Consider the following 20,152-nt stretch of genomic DNA (forward strand, 5'->3'; position numbering starts at 1 on the left):
GGATTAAAAGTAGCAAATAAGGATAAGCAAAATAAAACAAAGTAAAAATCTTCTCTAATCCCGCCACAAGATAAAATGCTAACGTTTTGCTGTATGTTCATCATCTAAGGTTTAAAATCTTTTTATTGATTTTTAGATACTGCTTTTTAATGTGCTTTCTAAGAAATATTTAAGTTTAAGACTGTGTACAACACGAATACATTCAACTTATGGATTGTGAACATTTTATAATGTTAAAATCTATGCATCTGTATCAGTGCTGTTCCAAGTGTGGTCCACAGATGGTTGATGTGTATACTTTCTTACTAGTCTATAATGACATAAGTATAGAAATTGAGAATGTTTAGAAACTTAGCGATTTGGACACAGTAATTTTGTAATATATCTGTAAAATGTAATGACAATTTTGAGCTTATGTATTTTTTTATTTTACTTCTCTAGTAATTCATTTTTATAGTATTTTATTAAAAGTAGTGCCCCATGATGGATTGGAATTTAAGAAAAGACTGGTCCTTTACCATAGTTTGAGAAGTATTGAGCCATACAATTTTTGGCAGAGAATTCTGTTATAATATGGGTGGGCTATAATTTATTTCACCAGTTCCCTTTTGTGGGAATTTTGGGTTTCTAATTACAGATAGTTCACTATTTAGGATAGCGTGACTTCCAGTTTTTTGACTTTACGGTAGTGCAGAAGTGATGTGCAGTAGAAACCATACTTGGAATTTTAAATCTGGATTTTTAAAAAAAAGTTTGTTTATTTTGAGAGTGAGAGCACATGCACACACACAGGCAGGGGAAGGGCAGAGAGAGAGAGGGAGACAGAGAATCCCAAGCAGCTTCCGTGCTGTCAGCCCAAGAGTCCCATGTGGGGCTCAAACTCACGAACCTGTGAGATCATGACCTGAGCTGAAATCAAGAGTCAGATGCTTATACCCTTATGACCATTGCATTCTGCTTTTCACTTTTAGTATAGTATTCAACATATCACATGAGATACTCAACACTTTCCTATAAAATAAGCTTTGTGTGAGATGATTTTGCCCGACTGTGGCTACCGTCAGTGTTCTGAGCACATTTAAGGTAGTAGGCTACGCTGTGACGTTCAATAGGGTAGGTGTATTAAATGCATTTTCAACTTAGGATATTTTCAACTTAAAATGGATTTAGTCAAGGAAGATCTGTAATTATCTTTTGTGTGCAAAGATATACATGCATGACTTTTAGATGCATCTGGGGAAGAATGCAGAAGCCTTGAAGTTTCTTGTCTGCATTTTGTCCACCCCAGGTTTCAGCAGTGCCACAGAGCTCTGGCAGTCACGGGCCCGCCATCGCAGCGGTTCACAGCAGCCATCATCACCCAACAGCTGTGCAGCCCCACGGAGGCCAGGTGGTCCAGAGTCATGCTCATCCAGCCCCACCAGTTGCACCAGTGCAGGGACAGCAGCAGTTTCAGAGGCTTAAGGTGATATTCAGCTCCTCTTCTTCCATTAAAAAGTTTTCTCTGTCAGCAGGAAGCACTGGCTTCAGCCTATTAGTAGTGACATTATAACTTTTAACATGCTAGATGAGGGATTGAATTACAAGAAGTTTTACTTTGTTTCTGTTTTGAGACCTACTTAGATTTCCCATCTTAGGATCAGTGCCTGATCCAGAGAATATATTCAAGAAATGTTTTTGGAATGTATGAATGCGTAGTACTCAGATGTGTCCAGGATTGAGGGACTGTTTTCATACAAAATAAACAAAGTCCATTTTTTAGATACCTCCTTTTGAACTCTTAGTTCTTAGCATGGCATAAGGTTTTATTGAGCATACACATGGTTGGCTGCCGTACTGTACGGTAACTGGGTCCAGTATTATCTTAGGATTTAATCTTTTTATCCCTGTTTATAAATAGCTGAATGGGCTGTCATCTTCAAGTCCATCGTTAGTAAAACACATGCTCCTTTTTTGGGAACCTTTATAAAGATTGGGGAAGACTAGAATTGTGAATGAAGTGTCAGTGTTTTCATCTGTTCTGCTGAGTATGTGCTGTAGGTTTTCAGTGCTTTTGAAATTCATGAGGCATCTGTGGAGAAGTGAAGCTTGTGTTCCCAGCTAACCCTCTCTCTGTGCTTCCTTGAGTGTTACTTTTCAAAGTATGTGATTGTTGCAGCAAATGTTCCAGATTTCAATTTTTCTAATTTTACATTTACATAAAATTTAAAATCAAGTGCAGGAAATACAGAATTGAAGAACTATAAAGAGATAAGATGTTGGGTCTTTATGTGGTCATATCAGCATAATTAAATAGCTTCCAGGTAGGAATGAACACTATACCCTTGAAGAACACATCCACGTGTAGCAAACATTTCAGCCTTCTGTTTTCCTTGGTACTTTATCTAGTTCTCCCTGATTCCTGCCCTCATTTGTTTGGGTCCTCAGGAACTTGTTTAATATTGGCCTAAGGAAGTTAAATGCTACATAAATATAAAGCATACCAAAGTTAAGCTATATAGAGGGATTTTGTAAAATTTACTTTGTCTGTATTAGCTTAAGTAATGAAGAGTTGACCATACTTAAGCATAGTCTTTAAAGAGAGTAGAAATTATTTGGGCCTGAAACTTCACTCTCGGCTCTGTCTTTGGGAAAATTTGTGTAATATATTGATGGTTGACTGCTTGTAGAGTGATGGCTGTGTACCAAACTGTATTATTGCTGTGAATTTCGCACTTCACAAAGTCCTGAAAATATTTTTTAAAGTTGTATTGGTATGATTTAATTCCATATTAATACTGTGTTCAGCAGTTAATATCCTAATGTTGCAAAAGAGCTTCCAAACGTGCTATTAAACTAACAAAAATATATATTTGTATATCCTTTTTAAGCCAATCTTGTCAAAGCACAACACTGATTTTACTCACCTCCCTCACTTGGGTATAAGTATATAGATTGTGCTTTGTCTGTTTTACAGAAACTGTCAAGAAAGCAAGAAAGGGCTTTGGAGTTGGGGTTATAGATAGAGTGAGTCATGGGCAGACAAGAAGCAGGACTTTGTGCTCTTTCTCTTCTTGCTCTTGGGTATAATTCCTGTGCGCAATAACTTGTTGAATTTCCCTTCTGACGAGGAGAGGTAAAATGCCTTCTGTGCCTCCATGTAGCTTCATTCAGTATTCCCACATTGCCTGCCATTTTTGGATAAGTCTTAAAATGCTTTACAAGCATTCGAATCAACTTCAATAAACCGTTTATATTCTATAATAAGGAAGTGTTCAGTGAAAATACTTAGGTTATTTCAAGCATCAGCATTGTCTATACTTTCTTGTCTGTCTTTGGCAGGTTGATGACAAGGAGGATTTGAATAATTTGAGGCATATTTGGTGTGATTTAGCTACTTGTTGAATGTTAGCAGCATAGATATTTGGCACATCTCTAGCAAGTTCTCTTTACAATTGTTTGTGTTTGTCTTCCCCAAGATTGTGAACTTCCAGAGGGTAGGGACCTCAATGATAAATGCCTGTGGAAGTGAGCCAAGAAAATGCATCCACAGCCTGGAAGCCTCCCTAAGTGCTTTCCTAAATCTGTAGCTTCTGAAGGGCTACCTCCAGGTTGTTTTCTTCTAAGTTGTGGTTCCCAGAGCCGCATATTATAAAGAGTTGATCTATACTTCTAGGCAATGAGACAATTTCCTCACTATTCTTACATGCAAATAGTTCGTTTATAATGTGATTGTCATGCTGGATGTTTTTTTGTTTGTTTGTTTGTTTTTAACGTTTATTTATTTTTGAGACAGAGACAGAGCATGAATGGGGGAGGGTCAGAGAGAGGGAGACACAGAATCTGAAACAGGCTCCAGGCTCTGAGCTGTCAGCACAGAGCCCGACGCGGGGCTTGAACTCACGGACCGCGAGATCACGACCTGAGCCGAAGTTGGCCGCTCAACCGACTGAGCCACCCAGGCACCCCAGTTTTTTAATGTTCATTTATTTATTTTGAGAGAGCACATGCGAACCAGGGAAGGGGAAGAGAGAGGGAGAGAGAGAGTCTCAAGCAGGCTCTGCACTGTCAGCAAAGAGCTCAGCGTGCAGGATTCGATCTCACAAACCGTGAGATCGTGACCTGAGCCGAAATCAAGAGTTGGACGTTTAACCGACTGAGCCACCCAGGTGCCCCATCCTGCTGGATGTTTTTAAGCATAGAATTATAACTAATTTAAACAGTAAGTTAGTTCACACCGGTTCACTGTGACCAGACATACACACAACACATATAATTTCTTTCATTCAGGCTTTTGCAGTTTTTCTCTCTCTATAGTAATTATTATTATGCCATAGCGTGCTTGTTTATTTTTTTATTCAAAATTTTGTATTTTTATTTTTTGAGAGAGAGTGTGAGCAGGAGAGGGGCAGAGGGAGAGAGAGTATCTTTTTTTTTTTTTTTTTTTTTAAACATTTATTTATTGGGGTGCCTGGGTGGCTCAGTCAGTTAGGCAGCCGACTTCGGCTCAGGTCATGATCTCGCGGTCCGTGAGTTCAAGCCCCGCATCGGGCTCTGTGCTGACAGCTCAGAGCCTGGAGCCTGTTTCAGATTCTGTGTCTCCCTCTCTCTGACCCTCCCCCATTCATGCTCTGTCTCTCTCTGTCTCAAAAATAAGTAAACGTTAAAAAAAAAAACCAACATTTATTTATTATTGAGAGACAGAGAGAGACAGAGCATGAGCATGGGAGGGGCAGAGAGAGGAGGAGACACAGAATCCGAAGCAGGCTCCAGTCTCTGAGCTGTCAGCACAGACCCCGACGTGGGGCTCGAACTCACAAACCGTGAGATCATGACCTGAGCCGAAGTCGGATGCTTGACCAACCGAGCCACTGAGGTGCCCCGGGAGAGAGAGAATCTTAAGCAGGCTCCACGCTGTCAGTGCAGAGCCCAACACAGGGCTCAAACTCACTACCATGAGATCATGACCTGAGTCTAAATCAAGAGTGGGACGCTTAATGGACTGAGACACCCAGGTGCCCCGTCATGCTATTTTTGATAATTTCTCCTTTGTCATGTCGTTGTGAATGCTATTTGTACATATCTTCCAAAGCCTTTGTTTCTTTTCTTTTTTTTAATGTTTTTATTCATTTTTAGAGGAGAGAGAGACAGAGACAGAGCATGAGCGGGGGAGGAGCAGAGAGGGAGACACAGAATCAAAAGCAGGCTCCAGGCTCTAAGCTGTCAGCACAGAGCCTGACATGGTGCTCGAACCCACAAACTGTGAGATCGTGACCTGAGCTGAAGCCGGGCGCTCAGTTTACTGAGCCACCCACAGTCTTTGTTTCTTTTGCAAGCTTAATGAGTTTTATGTTGATCAGTTTGGTCCTTAAGGTGACATTTCAATATGGAACATTCTGAATATGAATTAAATAGTGCATTGAATTTCAACAAAAATTGTTGTGTTATTTCTAAGGTACAGAAAAACCAACCATAAAATGAGTGGGCATTGACAAAGTATACAAATTGTGCTCTAGCAACACTGAAATACTCTGATTAACCATGGCATAAGGGTACCCATAATGGAGCTTCCCATAATGGAAGTTTGGGCAACTCTTGAAATACCATTTAGTGGCTTATTTGAACATAAATGTTCTATTTTACAATATATCACAAGAGTAGGACTTATCAAATCATGTTTATTTCTGAAACTTCCCCAAACTCGATATTTTGTACAATTTAAATAATCCACAGAGTATATAGGAAACACCTAGTAAGTAGTTTCCTTGGATGTCTCCTGAGTAACTAAAAATTAAGTTGTCCTAAATCAGACTCCTAACTAGAAAGACCTTCGGTCTTTTTTCCTCTTTGTGAATGGCCAAATAATTTATAATTTAGTGAATATTCCCTCTCCCTTATCTCCCATATCCAGTCAGTCCCCAGACCCTGTCACTTCTACCTTCTAAAAAGCTTTTGAGTTTGTCCTGTTCTCTCTATTCCTTTGGTTGGTACTATAATTCAAGCCACTGTCGTTCACACAATTGGTTGTCCTGCCTCCTTTCAATATATCCTTCCTTTACACCAATTCACTGTCAACTCTGTAGCCAAATTGAGTACACTAACATGCAGATGTTAAAATCTAAACTGCTTTTCAATAAGATTTACAAGGCCTTTTGGGATCTAGGTCCTGCTTCCTCTCTTGTCTCCTCTTTTGTCACCTCTTGCTGCCACCATTGCTCCTCTTCAGCACAGATCCTTCAGCCAAACTAAAGTGTTTTCAGTTTTCCCAGTGTACCAGATGATGTCCTGTCTGGGATATTGCTCATGCTGCTTCCTCTGACTCTCTTTGTAGATCTTCACTGTCTTCACTTTTGCTGGCTTGTACTCATTCTTAGGACTCAGTTTAGGCATCACTTCTTGGGGCCGCCTTCCCTTCTGTCCCCGTGGGTTTTTCTTAGTGCAGAGGTGCCCTCCCCATGTGCTTTCTGGGCATTCGGTGACCACCTACCTACCCCAGTGTATTAGGATTCCCAACTAGATGAGAATGAACTTCTATAGAGCAGAGACTTGTGGCCTGTTTGTCATTGACTCATTAGTATCTCATGTTGGGCCTGGCGTGGTATGTTTTTAGCTTAGTAGATATTTGTGAAATGAATAAACGAATGAATAAGTGAATAATATTAACGTGATGATTTTTCACTAATCACCCTCCCCAGAATTATTTAACACAAGGCTATAGACTTTATGAGTTGATTTTTATTTTAGGCTCAGGTTTTATTATTGGCGTCCATGCTAACTTTTAATATTTTCATGTACATTTACTAGATATTTTTCTTTCATTTACTGCGCTAATTTTATTTAGGCACAAATCATTTGTTTTTTTAAAAATTCTTGGCTTATTTTCTTTTCATAACCTTGAGATTTATCCCTGCCTCAGGTGGAGGATGCGCTGTCCTATCTTGACCAGGTGAAGCTGCAGTTTGGTAGTCAGCCTCAGGTCTACAATGATTTCCTTGACATCATGAAGGAATTTAAATCTCAGAGGTAAAAGATATATGTGGTTGTATTCAAGCTTTGCACTTGAAATGTTAATTTTGGAGGGAGGATATGGCTTATTCTCATATGCTGAAAGATAAAGGATGCCTCCTTTCGGGGGGTTAATTTTCAGAGTCATGCTTTTATTTATGGATTGCTTTATTGATGAAAACGATGGGCTCCAGACCTTTGTAGCCTCCATATTGGTAAATTTTTCATAACTAAAATTTTTCTCAGTCTAGGGAAGTAGACTGGTAATGATTAGGCTACCAGCTCTTTGAGTCATTTTAGGATGCACTAATATTCTGGCATGGTTCACTGTTAGAGTAACCCATGAAAAATGTAGACACATAGTGATTGATACTGGTGTGTCAGAGGGTGGATCTTGTATGGGAATAGCAGCTTTAGATAGGACCATTATCATGAATGTATATTCTGTTCAAAATTGTGACCAAGTCTCATTGAATATGAGGCTAAAATGGCTTTGGACTTTGAGAGTTCTTTGTGTTTTGTTGATTTTGTAATACACAGGTTGATTTTTACCTGTCTTACTGTTCAGAGAACCTAGTGGAATGTGAATTTTTTTCTTACTATGGTGTTGGTCAAGCTTGCCACTTTAATTTTTGTGGGTTTTTTTTTCCATGTGTGTATATGTGTTTTGTTGTTGTTGTTGTTGTTTTGTTTTGTTTTGTTTTGTTTTGTTTTTAATCAGCATTGACACTCCAGGAGTGATTAGTCGTGTGTCCCAGCTGTTCAAAGGCCACCCCGACCTGATTATGGGCTTCAATACCTTCTTGCCCCCTGGCTACAAGATTGAGGTGCAAACCAATGACATGGTGAACGTGACAACTCCTGGCCAGGTTCATCAGATCCCTACCCATGGCATCCAGCCCCAGCCTCAGCCACCACCCCAACATCCTTCCCAGCCTTCAGCCCAGTCAGCCCCAGCTCCTGCCCAGCCAGCTCCTCAGCCCCCACCTGCCAAAGTCAGCAAGGTGAGCACTTGGGAACTTTACCTCATGTAAAATACATCCCTAGAAAGCACCCTCCTTGGACATTTCCCCTTTATTTAAGTCTCAGAGACGTCAGTTGCAGTGATTTTATTAGAGAAGATGCTATAGTCACATCCCTAGAAGATGGTTCACATTTACCTTCCACATATTTCGATATCTGTTTAAATCAACACATTAGCAACCTACAAGGATTCTTTTTGTCCCCACCTCCTGCATAGCGAACCCATGAGCATCCCAACAGATAGCAACTTGATTTGTATGGTAGTACTTTGACAGCACAGGCAGAAATGGTCATCCTGTGATCAGATTATGCTACTGCCCTTATGGTCCTCATTTTTATAAAAGTCACTCCATTTATCAAATTAGGTCATATCAGGCTAAGTAGAAGATTCTATTGATGGAAGTGATGATGGCGGGGGTATGTTCTTGGTCTGGATCTGTATTGTCTGATATAGTAGCCACTAGCCACATATGACTGTTTAAATTTAAACTAATTAAAATATAAAAGAAATTCAGTTTCTCAGTTGTACCAGCTACATTTTAAGTGCTCAGTAGTCTCATGTGGCTTGGTGGCTATTGTACAGGACAGTGCAAATAAAGAACGCTTCCATCATCTCAGTTCTACTGGACAGAGGTGGTTTAGAAGGTTTTTATGTGGAGCTTCTGCAACAATTGTCTTTTGACATTAAAGATTTATGGAGAGTGAGGTTGTTTTTTTTTTTTTTCTATTCTGTTTGCACCTGTTGAGTGAGCTTAAACACTGCATTAGAAAATATTCTCCCCTGTAATTGGAGATCTCGCCATTTTTAAGGTTGCATTTAGAAAATTTGAGACTGAAATATCTGTATTAAAATGTGTGAACTCTCTACTCTCCCCACCCCTGCCCAGTGTGATTTCAGTTGGGCTAAATGGCCTGGCCAGAGTAAATAAAGGACATATGTTGATTAGACACTTTGTTTCTCTTTAGTTTGACCTTTTCTTTCCTATGTCAGACCATCTGTGTTCCTGAGGAGAATAATGACTTTCTTCTTTTTAGCCTTCCCAACTACAAGCACATACTCCAGCCAGTCAGCAGACTCCCCCTCTCCCACCATATGCATCCCCGCGTTCTCCACCTGTCCAGCCTCATACACCAGTGACAATCTCGTTGGGAACGGCCCCATCCTTGCAGAACAATCAGCCTGTGGAGTTTAATCACGCCATCAACTATGTTAATAAAATCAAGAACAGGTTCCAGGGCCAACCAGACATCTACAAAGCGTTCCTGGAGATTTTGCACACATATCAGGTATGAGTGTTGCCCTTTCAGCCTGTCTTAACCAGGTCACGTGCCGAGGGCATCTGGGCTGAGAAGAACTTGAATACCCATTATTATGTCCCCTAATTACTACTGGAAGTCAACAGGTTAGAAACTGATGTGTGTTTATAAAGCCAATTTGATGTGCCTGACTTTAATTGCCTTGTAACAGCAAGACAGGATTTTTAAGTTACTGCACTATGAAAGGGATGCTTATTATCTGGGCAGTAAGAGGGTGGTTTACGTAGTGTAGTTCATCTGCAGTAGGAGACATTTCTCTAAGGTTTTGTGTTTTATTGGTTGGTAGTGGTCCCCTGAGCATTCACATATACTGTCCTAGTTTTTTTGTTTTTTTAAGTTTATTTATGTATTTAAGTAATCTCTACATTCAGCATGGGGATCAAACTCATGACCCTGAGATCAAGAGTTGCATGCTCTTCTGATCTAGCCAGCCAGGTGCCCTGTCCTAGATTTTGTTTTTGTTTTTTTTTTTTAAGTTTTTTTTTTTATTTGTTTTGAGATAGATGGAGGGGAAAGCGGCGGGAGGGGGGCGGGGGGGGGGAGAGAATCCCAAGCAGCCTCCCCACTGTCAGCACAGAGCTCCATGCAGGGCTCAAACCCATGAACCATGAGATCATGACCTGAGCTGAAATCAAGAGTCACACACTTAACTGACTGAGCTACCCAGGTCCCCCGCCCCCTGGTGTAGTTTTAAAAAATTGTCAGTCACCACCTTCTACTCATTTCTCAACTTAAAAGCTTGCAGTTAAAACAGTGCTAAGAACATAGACTTTTTTCTTAACTACAGCCCAAGTAGATAACATACAGAGCTCCTCTCAGACATCCCAGGAAGTGTGCAAAGGGGAGTCATTCGAAACAGTGGCCCTCTAATATGGTATCTTCCTATTTGCAATTTCCTGTCAGAAAGAGCAGCGAAATGCCAAGGAAGCTGGAGGAAACTACACTCCAGCATTGACCGAGCAGGAGGTGTATGCCCAGGTGGCTCGTCTTTTTAAAAATCAGGAAGATCTGTTGTCAGAGTTTGGACAGTTCCTACCAGATGCCAACAGCTCTGTGGTAAGTTTTATTTAGAAAGAACTGTACTATTTAGAATTATCATCTTAAATAAGTTAGGAAGCTGGAAATAGGAGGGGACTTCCTCTAAATGATATACTTGCTTTGGTAAGAGAATTAATCTCTCTCATCTGTCTTAATTAGCTTTTAAGCAAAACCACAGCTGAGAAGGTTGATTCTGTGAGAAATGACCATGGAGGCACTGTGAAGAAGCCCCAGCTGAACAACAAGCCACAGAGGCCCAACCAGAATGGCTGCCAGATCCGAAGGCACTCTGGAACGGGAGCCACCCCTCCGGTGAAGGTGAGAAAGGGTGGCACCTGTGCATTTTGACTTCTGGGAGAAGTTTTCATGGACAACTATTCGAGGGTTGATCTTATCCTAAGCGTGTTGAAAGTTGGATCCTGGAAACTCAGTGAGTTGGTATATGTCACAGAAACTTGATGCAAAGCTTCTTATCTGGCTTTGCAAAAGAATGTTAGAGTATCACTAATTGCACAGATTACTTTTTGGGTTTTTAGTATTTTCTCTTTTCTTTGCTATTCGCTGTCATGTCTCTTTTTGTTTGCTGCCAGAAGTTTGAGACTTACACTGATTTTTCCCTTCTTCTGATTTGATCTTCAGCCTGCCTTGTGCTGAGAAGGATGGTTATTAAGCTTGATAATTGTTTCACAACTAAGTCAGTGATCTCTAAGTCCTCCTGTGAGTAAAGTGTCTATACATTGTGAGATCTCTTTGGTTGAGACACCCAGCCTGCCCAGGATTCTTTGTTGGGTTGCCAGATCTTATCTGTATCATCCTAATCTCTAAGGCAGGACCTTTGGGCTATAGCAGAGGGAGATCTTAAACTTCTGTTAGTGACCTGTCATACAATGCTTCTTGTTATAGTAAATGCTGATGGTCTGCCTGCAGAGAGCTAAGCCTGCTCCCTTCCTCTCGGATGTAGTGCAGCTGTGCTGGGGAGAGAGTTAGGTGTATGTACTGGATGTTGCTTCAGTGATTTCTAAAGCAGTATGTAATGTGGAAGAGATGGCCGTGTCTGCAGGATCTAAAGAATAAAAAGCTAGTGTAATTTTTAACAGTAGAAAGTGACTGGTGAACAAGCAGATGACTACAAGGACTAGCAACATTAGGTGTTGCTCACACTTTAGAAGGACTGTTTTTTAGTGCTTGTAATGGCTTTTCCTTTTGAAGGCAAGTTGAATGTAGTAATAGTTTATATTCACTTGAGGAAAGAGTGTTGGTTATATGGGTAACCAGAATCAGGTTGGCAGTTAAGCCCCACTCTTGCGTTGGTCTCCTCCCACACTTGATTACCCTCAGGTGGAAACACTAGAAAGAGGGATTAGAATTCCCTACCTGTTTTCTCCTTAGGCATTGTAAGCAGCTTTGGCTCTTGAGAGGGTATACTCTGAGGTGATCAGGGTAAGTGTGCATACTTTCTCCCAAAGTTTGTACATTTCTTCACAGGTAGTTGAGAGATGGCTTTTGAAAAGTGAATTCTTGCTGACAGTTATGTCATGGCTTGTTCATTCCCTTTGAAGAAGCAATGTTAAATTGGTCTGAGTGGATATTGCTGACAAGATAGTCATTCCTTCTCTTAGGGAAATAAACTGTGCTTTTTTTCAGGGATCTTTAAATTGAACTATAATTAAAGGTTAAAGATTGATTTCTATCTAGGTCTGGCATTGTGCTCTCTTTGCCTCCACAGCTAGGGAGATGAGGTAGTGGCACTGGATTCCAAATAAAGTTACTTTTGGCTAATGGAAAAAGTAAGGATATTCTGTTATCACAGTAATGCTGAGACCATTTGTAGAGAGAATATCTGTGAATCTCTGGGGGGAAAAAAAAACCTGACAGGCAAACCGAGATAGAGAAGATGGGTGGAAATCTTTTGGGGGTATAAAGCGAGTGAGTGATTTGAATTCTCTCATTTGTTGCAAATTATTCATCAGCAGTGGTCAGTGATGGACCCATTGAACACAGATGAAAATCAGACTCTGAGAACTCTGAATCTTACGTGTTTGTATTTTTTCTTTTTTGCAGAAGAAACCTAAACTGCTCAGCCTAAAGGATTCTTCTATGGCAGATGCCAGTAAACACGGTGTAGGAACCGAGTCGTTATTTTTTGATAAGGTAATTGTTGAATTAGATTTAATATTGGTTATTAATGCCACAAGCAAATTACCCTGTCCTCAAGAGGATTTTGTTTTGAGTTGCATCAAGCTGATGAAGACTTTCTGCTTATTAACATAGTTTCTAAGTTGTAGGTCCTTTCAGACTACTGGAACCATTAGCACAGCTGAGAAATAGTAGCATTGTCTGTGTTACTTTTGTAAAGTAGTTTACAGCACTTTCCATGGTGGAAGATGCTTTTGAAAAATACATGAGGTTACTCATGGGACGCCTGTGTGGCTGAGTCCCCAACTTCAGCTCAGGTCATGGTCTCGCAGTTCCTGAGTTCGAGCCTCACATCAGGCTGTCTGCTGTCAGCACAGAGCCCGCTTCAGATTTTCTGCTCCTCCCCTGCTAGTGGGCGCGCTCGCTCTCTCTCAAAAATAAATAAGCATTAAAAAAAAGAGAGAAAGAAAGAAAGAAAGAAAAATGCATGATGTTACTCTTGGAAGATGTTTGGAGCTCCCTGTTGTAGACTTCCAGGTCTGTACCAGTTGTCGAGGACTTAAGAAGACTTACAATCTTCTCATTGCTTATGGTACTTATTTGCAGTATCGAATATAGGGTTTGTGGGAATTCTGATTTGTTGTCAAAGTTCCCCAGGTGATCCTGATAAGCTGCCAGGCTTGAGCTTACTGGTGTCAACCGTGTTGTGTGGTGTATTAGTTTGACTTCCTCCCGTGTCTGACTTCCTCCTTGGAGTCAACTTGATGATTAGCGGGCTGTTTTTATCAAGGTAATTGGCAACTGTCAGACTTCTCACTGGCAGGAGCCAGCCTGGATTGGTCTGGTACAGATTTACCCTGTCTTGCACCTTTGGGTTTTTGCAAAAGGGCAGGTGTTTTAGCATCCCCATGATTGGTGCCTCCTGATCTCTCTAGCCTGCTGTGCCTGTGTGAGCTGTCCTGTCTGACAGCCAAGTCCCTGGCTCTGACTTGAGCAATTTCTGAGGGCTGCCTGGGCACTTGGTACTTCTAAGGGAAATTTGGAAGTCCAGGTCACAACCATTACATGACAATGAAAGAGTGGAGGGTAGGGTGTGAATAAGTTAATTTTTTAATGAGTGATGTCAGTTTTTGTTTTTTGTGTTTTTAAAAAAAAATTTTGGAGCACTTATTTCTTAGAGATATATACTGATACACAGTTGACCCTTAAACACTGTGGATTGAAAATCTGAGTATAACTTGTGACTCCCCCAAAATTTCCTTTTGACCAGAAAAGCCTTACCAATAATGTAAACCATGGGTTAATACATATTTTTTATGCTGTATGTATGATATGCTAATAATAAGGTGGAGAAATTACTATTAAAATCATAAGAAAGGGAACATACATTTACAGTACTGTATTATCAAAATCTGCATATAAATGGACCGGTGCAGCTCAAACCCATGTTCAAGGGTCAGCTGTACAGATGAAGTGTCTGAAATTTGCTTTAATTTTTTTTTTTTTTTTTTTATGTTTGTTCATTTTTGAGAGAGAAAGTGTGCACGCAAGCTGGGAAGGGGCAGAGAGAGAGAGAGGGAGACACAGAATCCGAATTGGGCTTCAGGCTCTGAGCTTTCAGCATAGAGCCTGATGGGGCTCGAACTCATGAACTGTGAGATCATGACCTGAGCCGAAGTTGGATGCTTAAGCGACTCAGCCACCCAGGCACCCCTAAAATTTGCTTTAAAATTCATTGGTGGGGGAAATGGTTATTGATGAAATAGAATTTACTTTATATTGATCATTGAGGCTAGGTAAGTACAGGGGGTTCATTAGACATTCTGTCTACTTTTGTGCATGTTTAAAGGCTAATAAAAAGTTAAAAGTAAGTGAATCTGGTGTATAGTACAAGAAATACGGTTCTCTTTCATCTTTGGCTTTGAAAATGCATATGCCATATAATGTCTACTGACAAATCGTTATAAAAATATACAGGAGCCTGAAGAAGAGGTTGTTGCTAAACTACTTGGTTTGGTGAGGATCTGTTTGCAGTCCTCACTGAAGTACCACAGTGCTAAATATTCACTTTTGGAATTGAAACTCCAAATTGCTCATCTAGTCAGGCTGGTTTTACTGTGTGTATACCATTGAATGTTTTTAGGTTTTCGGATGTTGAAGTGTTCAGCATAGTAGGTGGAGGAAGGGAAAGGATCAGCTCAGAGGACAGACGTGTCTTATTTAGAAAATCATTATTCGAGATTACCAGAGTTTAAAAACAGTACTGACAAAGATTCTCGCCATAAACATCTGTTAGGAGCAGCGGCAAAAACTTGGGTAACTCTGATATGGTTGGAGAATCAAGCATATAAGTAGATAAATGTACTATATACTCTAGGATCTTGATTAAAAATTTTTTATTATAGAAAATTTTAAACGTGTGAAATTAAGGAGAGGAGTAAGATGTACCCATCATCCAGCTTCAGCAGTTTCCACCTCCTGGCCAGTGTACTTGTTTCATATGTACTCTAACCTACCCTGGGTTATTTTGAGACGAATCCCAGATATTATATTATTTCATACATAAATATTTTACCAAGTTTCCTTTTTTTAAAAATATTATTTATTTTTTTTTTTTTTTTTGAGAGAGAAAGAGTGTGTGAACAGGGGAAGGGAACAGAGAGAGGGAGAGAGAGAATCTCAAGCTGGCTCTGAGCTGTCAGCACAGAGCCTGACTCAGGGCTCGATCCCATGACCCTGGTATCATGACCTGAATCGAGATCAAGTGTCAGATGCTCAGCCGAGTCACCCAGACACCCCCAAATTTCCCCAGTCTTCTAAAAGCAATCCAGGATCTCCTGATTCCCCATTTAACTGTTTCTCTTCTGGTGTCTCCATAAGGTCCGAAAGGCTCTGCGGAGTGCTGAGGCTTATGAAAATTTCCTGCGCTGTCTTGTTATCTTTAACCAGGAGGTGATCTCTCGGGCTGAGCTTGTCCAGTTAGTCTCTCCTTTCCTGGGGTAAGTGGAGAGAGGGGCTTAGCCCTGATGTGTGGTATGGAGGTGAGGGTATATGATAGGCAAAAATAATTTGATCGCGATGGGTCTGTTGACTCATATAATGTCAGAGTCACAAGAATCCTCTGGGAGTTCTTCTAGTTTAACTCTAGAGATGGAAAAATAGGGCATCGGCTAAGACTAGGGGGTCTCTTGATCCCCTGACCAATGTTGGATGTTTGTAGAGACCAGTCTCTTCCAGGGTTCTAGAATCTTGACTGTATTTGACAACCTAAGAATTATCTGAACATTAAAGTGGTCTTCTTGATTAGAAGAACAGCTGGTTATTGCTTAATTTCAGTGCAGCTCCTCCATCAGCACCCTAACTAGTCTTGGAATACTCGATAAGAAAAGGGGAAGCCAGATGCTCAGAAGCAGTGCTTCTTAGGCAGGAAATAATAATTGTCATTGGAATTTGTCCCTAGTAGCAGAGTTCTGACCCAACACCAAATAGCCATACCTCAGGGTAACTACATCATGCTTCTAATTGCTCACCAGTTTTTGGTTTTGATTCTTCAGGAAATTCCCTGAACTGTTTAATTGGTTTAAAAACTTTCTGGGCTATAAGGAGTCTGTACATCTGGAAACCTTTCCAAAGGAACGAGCCACAGAGGGCATTGCCATGGAGATAGATTATGCCTCTTGTAAACGGTTGGGCTCCAGCTACCGGGCCCTACCAAAGAGTTACCAGCAGCCCAAGTGTACAGGACGGACTCCTCTCTGTAAAGAGGTAAGGCTTTCTCTGGCAAGGATCAGTCCTGAAGACTCAGCTTCCTCCAGAGGGAGTGGTAGCAGGGATCAAGAATTTATATAAATGAGGAAATCAAGATCCTTCTCTTTTTTCAGAAGAAATTGTTTTATACTTATATCCATATTTTCCATCTTTTGCAAACTTACTAGAGGTGAAAATTGGCAATGGTTTCTTCCATCCCCTAGAGTTGTGTCTTTTTGTTGAGAATGCTTAATCACCAGAAAACTTTTAGGCTTGCCTTCAATTTCTCTTCCTTTACTCCAAGGTTTTAAATGATACGTGGGTTTCCTTCCCTTCCTGGTCTGAGGACTCCACCTTTGTTAGTTCCAAGAAAACCCAGTATGAAGAACATATCTATCGTTGTGAAGATGAACGCTTTGAGGTACAAGTTCCTTTATCATTTGGAGGTTGGGGAAATGGGAGGTGCTGAATGCTAAGCTATCTTAAATGTCTGTGAGGCTTGGCTTTTAAGACGGAAGAGCCAGAGGCTTGTATTCTTCAGTAGTAAATGCTTATTGTTGTATTTACCATGCTTTACAAGTTCGTCAAATATATTAGTAATGTTTTATGGCGAATGTGAGCTATCTAGGCCACTTTACCCTTTTGAGTAAAGTTATCCATTGATGGCTGTGTAATAATCCCTTGAATTTTTAACGGCCTTTTAAAAGTTACTGCATTTTACAGGGTATCTAAAACAGTATCGTTTAAGGCTGTCTGGGTTGTCGTAAAGAGGTTGAATTATTTATTTTGAAGTGTGTATTGTTATTCTTAGCAGGTATCTTGATACGGTTATTAGCAAAGCAGCTCTCCTGTGAGAACTGGAATTCTTCTCTCCTATCTATATCTGATTGATTTGGCTCCTTAGGAAAGAAAGCAAATTAGGGCTTCATTTTAAAGTAGTTGGGAAGGGAAGAGCCCGAGTGAGTAAGTGAGCTGATAGAGCCTCTGTACCAGCAAGTAGGAGTACTGAGAGTGTAAAAATGGCTAGTTCGCTGATCTCATCAATAGAAAAGGGACTGTTCATTGTGTTTAAAGAGGTAAAATGATGTGTATCCTATTTAATGCATTTATTACTTAAAAAGTGACTGTCCCTGCTTATTTATATAGATAGAAGATAGCTTGCTCTTTTTTAAAATCCATATGATTTCACTCTGCCGGCCATCCCTCTTCATGCTTGATTTAGCTGTTTCTGGCATATTTTGAATGAAGAGCCACATGTTGCTTGGCCTCTGGCAGGTGACTGGCCCCAGTGTTCATGAGGAGTTTCAACCTTTTGCATAAAGCGAAATCATGACAGATGCCATGGAAAGTTTTATCAGGCTGAAGAAAGCATTTCTTTGTTACCTGTGTTGAGTAAGGGTACATGATGAGTTAGAAAGCAGAGATTGGCATCTTCTTCTGACAGGGTGTTCCTATTCTCAAATGGTATGCCTGAAAAAGGCAACATCCTCATTTCCCATTTCTGATTATAGGCATGATGATGAAGGATTGGGGGCTAGTTTGATGGAGCATTCCTTTATACCTCAGGATACGTTAGTGATCCTGTAGTGTAGACAACCCCCAAAGTTCAGTGGCTTGAAAAAACAGATTTATTTCTTGATCATGCTACATTGCATTAATGTTTAGTAGGGGATCCTGCTCATCAGAATTACTTCAGGGAACTAGGCTGACCAAGTGCTACCATCTTGAATATTGCCAATCACTAGAGGGAAAAGAGCTCAGGAGGGTCTTGCTCAGAAGTAGCAAACACTGCTTCAATTTACCTGCCCATACTCATTTGCCAGAACTAGTTAGATGGCCCTGTCTTTTCACAAGGGAGCCGGGAGGTTCAGTTCATCATTTGTCCATAATCAGAAGAGGGACCAGAAATTTTGTACAAAATTACTACCACAGTCCCTAAACTAGAAAATTTAGGGAGTACTTCTATAGACATTTGGTCATAGGGCCCTAAGATTGCTCGTTTACTTCATTTTCTATTTCTCATTTAGAGAATCTTGTGTTAAGCCTAGGAAAAAAGTTAGCTCAAAGGTTGCCAGTCCTATCCTTAACCAGGTCTGGCTAGGCCCTTGCCACAAAGTAAGTTCCAGGAATTCCGTTAGAATTTAGATGGTTACCTACAGATACAACATTGAAGTCCTTTTTAAAAAAATTTTTTTTGTGTAACATTTATTTTTGAGAGACAGAGACAGAGCACAAGTGGGGCAGGGCAGAGAGAGAGGGAGACACAGAATCCGAAGAAAGCTTCAGGCTCCGAGCTGTCAGCCTAGGGCCCGATGCAGGGCGCAAACACACAAACCATGAGACCTGAGCCAAAGCTGGAAGCTTCACCCAACTGAGCCACCCACGCGCCACCCTTCCCCTCCCCCTTTTTTAATGTTGACTTATCTTTGAGAGAAAGAGAGAAACAGAGCACAAGTGAGGGAGGGGAGAGAGAGAGGGAGACAGAATCCGAAGCAGGCTCCAGGCTCTGAGCAGTTAGCACAGAGCCCAGTGCGGGGCTCAAAGTCACAACCACGAGATCATGACCTGAGCCAAAGTCAGATGCTCAACTGACTGAGCCACCCGGGTGCCCCAACATCGAAGTCCTTAAGGAATGATAGTCACTGCTCTTACTGGATGTAGAGCAAAGCTATTAAACATTTAAATATTTCAAGTTACCCTGAAAAACCTTACACCTAAGACTGATTTATCATCTTGAATGGTCTTCTGGGGATTGTTGTATTTTGTTTGTTTTGTTTTGTTTTATCATTTGTAACCGATCTTAGCAATCCAGGTAAGTTCAGAGGGATGGAAGTGTCGGTAAGGTTGCCCCCCTGTGTGATTCCTCTGGTCTGGGGTCAGTAGTCCTAAGGAAAGTGCATTGATGGTGTTAGAAGTAACAACTACCACTTATCTATCATTTGTTGCATGTTATGTGCCAGACCTTGCACTAAATCCTTTATGTGGATTGTATTGTTTAATCTAGAAAACCACCTTATGAGAGTAGGTGGTGTTACCCCTATTTTATTGGTAAGGAAATAGACTTTTGTGTGGCTGTTACAGCAGAGCTTAGGATTCACATCCAAGGAACTTGACTCATTACTTCACACTCCTGACCGCTATTCTGTTCTGGTTTGGGTCCTGAGCACACTTTGTCTTTTGCTTTAGCTTGATGTAGTTTTAGAGACCAATCTGGCAACGATCCGGGTTCTGGAAGCAATTCAGAAGAAGCTCTCTCGCTTGTCTGCTGAGGAACAAGCCAAATTTCGCTTGGACAACACCCTTGGGGGCACGTCGGAAGTTATTCATCGAAAAGCACTCCAGAGGATATATGCTGATAAAGCAGCTGACATCATTGACGGTCTGAGGAAGAACCCCTCCATCGCTGTCCCAATTGTCCTTAAAAGGTAAATGACTGAATGTGCCCTTTGTGCTTTAGTGTGCTTGATGACAGATTTAGTGCCCCATTAAATAAGGCCCTCATTTTCGACCTGGGTATTATCCCGTGAGACCTCCATATCTCCCCAACCCTGGTTGTTGGAAGTCAGGTGCAGCTTGGGATAGTGGAACTTCTGTGTGACCAGCAGTAGAGAACAGACCTTGAAAGTCCATAGTGGACTTTCCCATAGTGGAATGCTCTGTGTGTTTAAGGGAATATTTTAAAATACAGAAAAGGACAAAGAAAACAACCACCCACATTCCTGCCACTCAGTACTAACCATTTGTTAACACCTTTGTTTTTAGTAAGGAAAATCACTTTTTGTAAAATTTATATTTTATTTAAAAAGACGTACTAGACGTACTAGCTCACCACTTTTTTTTTTTTTTTTTTTTAAATGTTTATTTACTTTTGAGAGAGGGAGAGACAGAGTGCAAGCTAGGGAGGGGC

At 40.8% G+C, this 20,152-nt stretch overlaps 1 protein-coding gene across 2 annotated transcripts in view; it reads left to right on the plus strand.

Moving 5' to 3' along the window:
* Positions 1-20,152, plus strand: part of SIN3A (SIN3 transcription regulator family member A) — a 74,138-nt gene that overhangs the window by 23,433 nt on the left and 30,553 nt on the right. For both annotated transcript variants that reach the window (XM_060618015.3, XM_060618014.3), the window contains exons 3-13: positions 1,289-1,465; positions 6,896-7,002; positions 7,706-7,988; positions 9,043-9,294; positions 10,228-10,380; positions 10,522-10,680; positions 12,424-12,513; positions 15,379-15,497; positions 16,053-16,263; positions 16,550-16,666; positions 19,432-19,670. In XM_060618015.3, the coding sequence (XP_060473998.1) occupies positions 1,289-1,465; positions 6,896-7,002; positions 7,706-7,988; positions 9,043-9,294; positions 10,228-10,380; positions 10,522-10,680; positions 12,424-12,513; positions 15,379-15,497; positions 16,053-16,263; positions 16,550-16,666; positions 19,432-19,670 (1,907 nt within the window). The remainder of the gene's footprint in view (positions 1-1,288; positions 1,466-6,895; positions 7,003-7,705; positions 7,989-9,042; positions 9,295-10,227; positions 10,381-10,521; positions 10,681-12,423; positions 12,514-15,378; positions 15,498-16,052; positions 16,264-16,549; positions 16,667-19,431; positions 19,671-20,152) is intronic.

The sequence above is a fragment of the Panthera onca genome, chromosome B3, assembly GCF_046562875.1.
Source record: "Panthera onca isolate mPanOnc1 chromosome B3, mPanOnc1 haplotype 2, whole genome shotgun sequence".
Lineage (NCBI taxonomy): Eukaryota > Metazoa > Chordata > Mammalia > Carnivora > Felidae > Panthera > Panthera onca.